Source organism: Lactuca sativa, chromosome 5 (genome assembly GCF_002870075.4).
Source record: "Lactuca sativa cultivar Salinas chromosome 5, Lsat_Salinas_v11, whole genome shotgun sequence".
NCBI lineage: Eukaryota > Viridiplantae > Streptophyta > Magnoliopsida > Asterales > Asteraceae > Lactuca > Lactuca sativa.
Window position 1 is genome coordinate 85,033,578 of NC_056627.2, and position 9,834 is coordinate 85,043,411.

The window sequence follows — 9,834 nt, forward strand, 5'->3', positions numbered from 1 at the left end:
CAGATTCCACGTTGGCAAATATACAAAAGCAATGGCTACAATCAAGTTCCACATACATTTTAATTTCAAGGTGGGACATTAATATTGTGTTTTTTCTTACACAGAACTTGCAAGATGTGAATAACAACAATGGAATTTGGAATCTATGAAATAAAAGAATATAAAATTGAAAATGACGAGACTTATGGGTTGTCATTTTTTAGAGAATGATTGATAATTTAAATGGACATGCATCCAAAAACGAAAATTGTACTACCTACAATATTTGTTCGTCAAATATCCTATCATAATAGACTTACTGACGTTTAGTGGCATATATAATCCCACTTCTGACCAGTACCATCACTGGAGCTCTTGACATATATGCCTATTCCGGCAAGAAGGCCCCCCACAAAAACTACCACTTTGTGGACGGATATACTTTGGACTTGTTCAAGAACTAACGCATCATTGTTTTAACTTGGGAATATATACATTCATACATATATCCATACATATGTTTCGACAAATTTGAAAAAAAACAACCATAAATGCTTAAATTGAAATAGAATTTGTTAGAACAATGTATTTTTTTTGTCATTTCTTCCATCACCGACATCAATGAATTTATGTGTCATTAATGTACCCACAGAAACCATTCCATAAGATCATTCATTATCTTTTTGACTCGTTTAATTTTTAAGTTTTGTTTACGTGTCTTTTATTTTACACATCATTAAAGTGGTAAAGACATTAAATAGTCATATAAGGATTCTTCAAAATGAGGGTGAACTTGGCGAATAATGGCCGAAAAGAACCGAAAAAGGCTAATGAGAGTAAGTAAAATGTGAGAGAAAACAGAAGACTGTCGGGAGAAGTTCACAGAATAGCAAGCATAAGAAGGACACAATCATGGTCACACCATTTAGACGACTTCTTTTTGAACAAGCCAATGAATTTTTTCTACAAAAACTCTACGGAAGACAAAATGGAATCAATGTATGTGTAATGCGTTTAAACAGTTTTATAAGGTTGTAGATATCCTCATTGCCAATAGACATAGCGCCACAAACCGAAGATTCGAGTTCATTATGTCATTGGAATCAATAACGTCAAGATTTTTGAAGCTAAGCTTAACACCGTTTGGATGGATTAGAACAAATAAAACGAACATTTTATGACACTGAAAATTTGCTACTAAATACCAAGAAAATTTCATCAAAACTCCATTGTATTACGGGCACAAAAGAATAAACCAATAAACACTTTAGTAACCCTATTTGGTTGTGTCAATCCATCATTTTGGGGTTTTAATAGAACCTTTTCGTTACTCAACTATAACGTTTTTTAATTTTAAAACGTGTTCGGCAAAAATAGTTGGTAGTGAGCAGCTGTAGATTCTAGTTGATAACGTTTCTTAAACGCTATGTGAAGTAATATTTGGATTTTTGAGCGTTTTGTTTAAACTAAACGTTAAAAACAAATGATGTCAAACCGGGTTTTCTGTTAAAAATAGAAAGTTTTGTCAAACTCTAAAAGTTAGAAGCTTCACGCTCCGTGCTCCGTGTTGAACACACTTTTAGTGACATTTTTTATGCCATTGTATATTTGTTAAATCATAGATGATTTACTTAATTTTAACGGCACATATTGTTTACCAAAAATAATTCAAATTAAAAAATTGGGTCTGACTCTTTTTTTAGATTATAAAATAATGAAAATAGTATGTCTAAATATTATTAAAAGAGAACTCTTAATTCACCAATAAAACAATTAGACCCTTGATTGTATCTCAATCTAATGATTTCCACCCTTAAATCAAACTGATGACATCATCTTTTCAAAATAGAATTCAAACATTTAATTATAGAATCTTTAAATTTAGCAATTAAATTTCAAACACAACTACATTTAATTATAAAATCTTTAATTATAAAATATATTCATACTTTCTAAAATATATTTAACAATTCGAACATAATTATATTTAATTATAGAATCTTTAAGATCAATAATTATGTTATCAATTGAAACATATCATTCTATTTATATATGAAGTATCAGTTTCTCCAAAAATCTGGTCAAAAACATGAATAACCGCCCATTTTTCTCCTTTATTTTTTTTCTCTTAAAACGTAATTCCCAAATCCTCTTCGTCCTCATGTCAATGGTTGTGCATCAATTGATGTTTTGTGTGTTCATAACAGAATGTAGCACCATAAGGTGGTTTCTTTTTGCTCATGTATTCTTAGAATTTGCATGTTGCCTCTTCCTTGCATCTCCAATTATGAACTCTGTTTTGGCTTCACACAAATCTCTACAAAATGAAGTAAGCATCTCCTTCAAGACATCTTTTGAAAATATATGTCATCATTAACCCTAATTAATATTGTTAATAATTTAACTCCTTTAATTATACTTTTTGTCTTCAAAATTCAAACATGTTTAGTTTTTTTCTTTTTAAAAAGCTCATTAAATAAGCATATCTATAATTATGTTATCTTTAATATATATTAAAACAAAAATCTTATGACATCATATTAAACAATTTGGGCCATTGATTGTATTTCAATCTTATGTTTTCCACCCTTAGATCAAATTGTTGATATGAGCATGATTGAGGAGATGACTACATTTCTCGGACTTCAAATCAAACAGTCAACTGATGGCATTTTCATCAACCAAGAGAATTATGTCAAAAACCTACTCACTCGCTTTTCAATGGACAAATCAAATACCGCAAAAACTCCAATGGCTTTTGGATACAAAATCGATGCAGACTTAAATGGGAAACCCGTTGACCAGAAAAGATATCGTGGAATGATTGGATCACTCTTATACCTCATTGCCAGCAGACCTGACATCATGTTTTCTACATGTGTGTGTGCTAGATACCAAGCAAATCCTATGGAATCCCATGTAGTTGTTGTGAAACGTATCTTCAAATACCTTAAAGGCACTCCCAAACTCGGCCTTTGGTATCCAGCTAAATCCAATTTTCAGCTAAACGCTTTCACCGACTCAGACTACGGAGGATGCAAGCTAGATAGAAAGAGTACATCTGGTAGCTGTCAATTCTTAGGAGGTAGACTAGTGAGTTGGACTTCAAAAAAACAGACTTGTGTATCCACATCAACAGCAGAAGCTGAATATGTCGCTACCGCCAGCTGTTGCTCACAAGTCATATGGATGCAAACTCAACTGCATGACTATGGCTTCAAAATCTCACAAATTCCCATATTTAGTGACTCAACCAGTGCAATTGCCATTTCTCACAATCCCGTTCACCATTCCATGACAAAGCACATCGACATTCGATATCACTTTATCAAAGACAACATTCAAAAGGGTCATATCGAACTACACTTCATCAACTCCGAAGATCAAATTGCCGATGTCTTCACTAAGGCTCTCGATGAAACAAAGTTTCAATACTTCCTAGGCCGTCTAGGAATGTTAAATCCAGATAACATCCATCCTTAAACTTTTAACTTTTGTTTGTACAAAAGTGTGTTTACTTTCATTCAAAAAGAAAATTCAAAAACATTTGAAAATTGCTTTCTTTTTCAAAAATACCAAAAAAATTCAGAAAACCAATATTTCCAAAAACATTCAGAAAAACAAATCTTCAAAAATAGAATAAAATACTTGCCATAATAAGCTTTTATAGAACCTTGTGATTAATCGTCTTTTGACTAAATTTTCAGATGCTTATGCTCGATGAAGATTTTACGTCATATTGATTCTCAATTGGAGTGAAGGTTCAAATCTCCTACTTTTCATAATGTATATAACTTTATTTCCTTCGATTTTATTTCATTATTGATGATTTTAAACAATCAAGGGACATAAGGTTAGGAGGTTCAGATGAAAACAAAAACCCATGTGAGAATTCGTGCCTCATCAATCTATATCACTGTGGAATTCATTTCTTGTGAGATTAGGTGTGTCACTATTGCTTATAAGGTATATCCGATTATACCTTACCACAGTCTCATTTTTGCTTAGATATCAAAATGACCAGGGACGATACATTCATTTCTTACATACTAGACAAACTGTCTTTTATGCCACAAATCCCTACCTAGATATAAGCTAACCAAAAATGAAGTCTTGAGATCCCGTGATCCATCAACAAGAAAAGACGAAACGAAAAGGATTTCAACCATCACTTATTAAAGAAAACCAAAGATCTATCCAAATCCAATCATCAAAGACGAAACAAGATAAAGACGAATCAACAAGAAAGCAAGATCATTCACCAAAGAAATACCAAACAAAACAAAAACTCTACATTTGGTATTTTCAAACAAAGTTTAACCAAATGGTTATTTCAAAACAAACATCAAAAGATCCCTTGATCTGTTTTTTAAACCATTTTTCACAAAAAAGGATATCTTAATCCCGCAAGACAGATACTCTCAAAAATCCAATTTTTCTCAAAATGTAGCAAATTCTCGATGCTAAAACAAAATATCTTTTTACAAAAATCGATCTTGATAAAAAAAAGGATACCATCAAGGAAGAGCTGCAACAACAATGGATTTCCCGGGATACTGTAGCCTTCATCACTGAAAGTTCTTAGTTGCAAACTGCACTATGAAAATTGCTAAACCTCTCTACATGTATTTCCCGACGGAGAGAGAGTGAAAGTTAATGGCATGAATGAAGAAACCCACTGAGTAATGCCGAAACCAGTCTTATGTGATTGATTATCTAATAATGAGACTAAGTGACTTTCAAGAAAAGCATAGCTGAACACCTCCAATATGAGTGTGAGTCGTCAGAGAGATATATCACTCATTTTTAGTGATCATTAACTTGTTCTGCTGCCAGAACAACCAAACACCCAAGTGAAGTGTGAGCTATACCTATGAGCGTTCATCTGAATTGACCTGTTAGACCACTTGTCGTCATTAATAATGCTATAAAATCTTAAGAAATTTCTTTAGATACATATATGGCTACCGTTTGATAACCGAACCCGAGACTTTGATTCGGAAACAAATTTCTGAAAATCTTTTACATAAGATATGTTAAACCAAGTCACAAACTTTCAAATCAATTGCTATGGTTTTATATATATCTTATCTATTGACAAATCTTTTATCTTGAATCTTCAAAAGTTAAACTGTCAATACGATTATATCATATCTGTCCTTATTTCAGCAATGATCACATAGGGGGAAATTGTTGAAAAATGTTCTTATGTAACCTTGTATGTGACCATCACTGAAATAAGATGAACTGTTTTTATACAATCTAACAAATATTATCAGTTATTTCAGGTTGCATGAATGCGTGATCAAAACGGAAAATACGAAAGCACGCGAATGACAAAAAACGCATAGACGAGAAAATTTAGTTGTGCGACTAAACAGTTTCAACAATATATATATATATATATATATACATATATATATATATATATATATATATATATATATATATATATATATATATATATATATATATATATATATGTATGTATTATATGTATGTATTATATATATGTTGTATGTTGAAAAGTCAAACAAATGGAAAAGTCTACAAATAAAGGTCAATAAGTCAAAGATGAAGAAGCAAAACCCCATCACACGTTTTTTTCTCTTAGACCTCTACTACAACTTTGACTTCCTAGCTCCTACTACAAGTTGCATGATCAACCCTTCCTTTCAACAAAAAAACTCAAGTGCTTAAGATATTTATTCATTCAAGTATATGTATACATGAGTTTTGTAGTGTTAAAAAGTGTGTGTGTGATTGTTCATTTTTCTTTGTAATTCCCTGGAACATAAAACTCTCTCAATCACCAAACAACAAACATCAAGAACATAAAGATCAACAAGTTAAATGAAGAACACTATCAACCATCTTCATCATCTTCATCAAAGGTTCTTCATCAAACTTTAAGATCATCATCTTTACCACCATCACCACCTTATATCAACCTCCTTCCAACCTCAAAATACTCTCCAAACACCCTCCAAAAATCCTCCTTAAACCTCCTCCAAAAACCCTTTCAAATCACCACAACCATCACCACCTTGCTGTTTTTCGACATCAGAATTTGCATGTTAGAAAAGAAAAAACCGAGCACAACACATCCAAAATACTACTAGGGAGATTTTCACCATCAATTCTTCAGAACCTTACCTACATTCAGAAATTTTCGTGGACGATTTTAACCACGGGAAACACCAAAGAGACGCGAGAGAGAATTGGCTATCCAGAGAGATTTATGTTTTTGAGTTCAGAATCTTCAAGTTAGAAAACATAAAAGCGAGCACAACACAGAAAAAATACTACTAGGGAGATTTTCACCATCAATTCTTCAGAACCTTACCTACATATAGAAATTTTTGTGGACGATTTTGACCACGGGAAACCCCAAAGAGACGCGAGAGAGAATTGGCTATCCAGAGAGATTCACTCCGAAAATCTACATCCATCACCACCCAAAGCTCCTTCAACTTCACCATCTTTGCTGCCTTACACCACCAAAATTACAACCTTATTCCACCTCCTAACACCCTCCAAATACCCACTCGAACCTCATCAAATCTCCTCAAAACACCCGATACCCGTATACAAATACATGACTCGTGTATTTTGCACTGTTTTGTAAACAACCCATTTTACATGAAAATGAACTTTTTACTACTTATCAAATACCGGATTGATCTTTGAACAAATATCGACCAGTCGTTCCAAGAGTCCCAATATCGACCGGTCCTTCCAAGAGAACAAATATCGACCAGTCGTTCCACGAGTCCAGTTCAGTCAATTTATTGACGAACCTACTTGATATATATTTATATACTTATATACTTTATTATAGCTTTATGTCATTTAAATATATTCATTTATATTATTTATAGCTTTATGTTATTTAAATACAGTCATTTATATTATTTATAGTTTTACGTCATTTAAATACAATCATTTATATTATTATAGCTTTCATATTTATACTTATTCCGCAATTATTATTCTTTATACATATCTATATCTTATACCTTTAACTCATATATCTGTCACACAGTAATTGGTAGCCGAGCCTTTTGTTGTGGTAATCAGATTTTTATATTTCCAACAATCGGTATCTGAGCTGATATAAAAGGAATAATATCCAACAATTGGTATCAGAGCTTGTGTGATTTACCTTGAAATTTTTGTCGAAAAACTTTTGGTTATAGCGTTTATAAACCTTCCATAAGCTTGTCTTTAAAAATTTCATTTTAATATCACTTGTTCAAAATCCTTTTAAAAAAAAAATGTCTTTGGCAAATTACTCCAACATGAACTCTGTGTCCATTGCAAATAGCTTAGGATCTGGTTCACGGGCACCCATACTTATTCCTGAAGAGTATAATTCGTGGGTTGGCCGTATGAATCTTCATCTTAACGCTATAAATGAAGATATCTGGAAGTGTGTAGAAGGAACGTATGTTACTCCAGAAAATATGGCTACTCTTGCTACGAATCAAGCCACTCAAACCGATATCATAAGAAAGTTGGAACTCCAAGCCAAAAAGGAACTTGTGTCTGGAATACCTCACAGTATTCTAAGTCAAATGGATGACATTATGATGTTAACCGCAAATCAAATTTGGGAAAATTTGAAAAATCGTTTTTGTGGAAATAAAAGAATTATCGGAAACAAAAGAACATCTGTTTTGAATGAATTCGATAATTTCAAAATGCTTTCATCAGAAACTATCCATGATGCTCATGATAGGTTCAATTTGATTATGGTTAAAATGAACAATTTGGGTATCAAAAAGACACAACACGAGATAAATCTCAAGTTTTTAAACAATCTTTTCGAAAGCTGGAAAATGGTTAAACTCATTATTCAGGGAAATCCAGCTATTCATACCGAATCTTTGTACAATTTGTATGGAGAACTTCAATCGTATGAATCCTCGATTGACCCACCAACCATTGCAGCTTTTGGAGGACCACTTGCTCTTGTGTCCACAACTTCTCAAAACCAAACACCTTACAATGATCAAAACTTTAATCATTTTAATCAGACTACATCTTTTCAAAACCAATCCTTCCAGTCTGATTCAAATGATGAAGCAGATTATCAACAACTGTGTGCTTTGGTTGCAAACACAAATCTCCAGAGATTTATCCCAAATCATGGTCAATCAAACTTTAGACCAAATTTTCAAACAAGACCATCTTTTGGACAAAATAACTCAAGTTTTCAACCAAGACCGTCTTTTGGACAAAATAACTCAGGTTTTCAACCAAGACCTTACTTTGGACAAAATTCTCAAAGACCTTCTTTCCAAAATAACTCAAACCAAGGTTTTCAAAACCAGGGATTTCAAAACGATCCCAACTCAGGTCATAATCACAATCCAAACAACAGTTTTCAAAATCAAAATAGAGGTTTCCAAAATCAAGGTTACAACAATCAAAACAATGGTTTTCAAAACAACCAAAATTTTGGATTCCAACAAAACCATTCTCAACCTTCCCAACAAACCCAAACTCAAGCACCTGATAGACTTCCGATTAAAAGTCAAAAGGATGAAAGTGATGAAGAAGTGATCATTTGTCACAACTGCAAAGGAACAAATCACTATGCCAGAGAATGCCGAGCCAAAAACAAAACTAAAATCAAAGACTCAACATACTATGCTCAAAGAGCCGATGAATTGAAGAAACTGGAAAACCAAGAAAAGCAAAAAGCATTGATGGCAATCCATGAACCAAGCGTAGAATACTGGCCAACATCTGATGACGAAGCTGATAATGAACAAGCACAATCAAACTTCTGCTTCGTAGTTGGTGTTGAAATACCTTCAAGAGCTCCAAACGTCATAGAACAAGTATGGTCTATGATCTCTGAACTTGGTTTTTCCAAAACAATTTTTGAGTCCCACATAACCAAAATTGAGACTAGTCTGGAAACTGATCTCAAAACATATCATGACACAATGGTCAATTATGATATTTGCAAATCTGAGTTACAAACCTTGCAACTCAAATTTGGAGAATCAACAAGAACTAAAAGCAAATTGGAAAGAGACGTTGAAAGAAAATCAGAAGATTATAATCACGTCTTGGAACAATTAAATCAGTCCCTAATTCAGAAAAGGGATTTGGAACTAAAAGATCAGTCAATCATTTCTTCTGTAAACAAAAGATGTTTTAGAAATGGAAATCCTTCAGTTGAAACAAGACTTTCAAGAATCAACTGATAAATACAATATTCTAAATGAAAAACTGACTGATTCTTTAAAACAAATCAATTCTCTTAAAACCGAGAATAAAAGACTGATGTGGAATATGGATTCTATCAAAGTTGCTAGAAAACTAAGTGATGATATTTTCACAAAGGCAAACACCTTAGGAACTGGCAAAATTGATACGAATTATAGACCAGGAATTGGAAGAGAATCCTTTGAAATTGAACAAGCAAAACAGGAATACATGACGAATTGTGAAAACTCTGAATCTACTCTACCAGATCTTTTCACATCTCTTAATGAGGAAGATTCAGATGACGAAACAGTTATCAACTGTAGTCCAGATGATACTGCTTTCAGTGTTTCCAAAAAGTCTTTCAAAAGAGTTGTAAATTCTGAAACAAACTCTGCAAGTTCTTTAACTCACCAAATCAAACATACCGATGGAACCACTAAACTCAAAAACTTTTTGAATGGAGAAAATTCCTCTTATGAGGATGGTAGTACTTATATACCAACTGTTTTTCCTACAATGACTTCATCAATTGTTGGAAAAACTAGTCTGGGACAAAAATACTCCAAGAAACAACAAACAAGCAAAAAATCCATTCAAGTCACCAAAACCCCACTTATCATGCCAAACATT

At 32.9% G+C, this 9,834-nt stretch overlaps 1 protein-coding gene across 1 annotated transcript; it reads left to right on the top strand.

Annotated features, from left to right (window-relative positions):
* The first annotated feature begins 7,256 nt into the window (after positions 1 to 7,256).
* Positions 7,257 to 9,200, top strand: LOC128134157 (uncharacterized). The gene is made up of 3 exons (XM_052771624.1): positions 7,257 to 7,736; positions 7,842 to 8,133; positions 8,569 to 9,200. The coding sequence occupies exons 1-3, from the start codon at positions 7,257 to 7,259 to the stop codon at positions 9,198 to 9,200; spliced, it is 1,404 nt and encodes a 467-aa protein (XP_052627584.1).
* Positions 9,201 to 9,834: the final 634 nt, after the last annotated feature.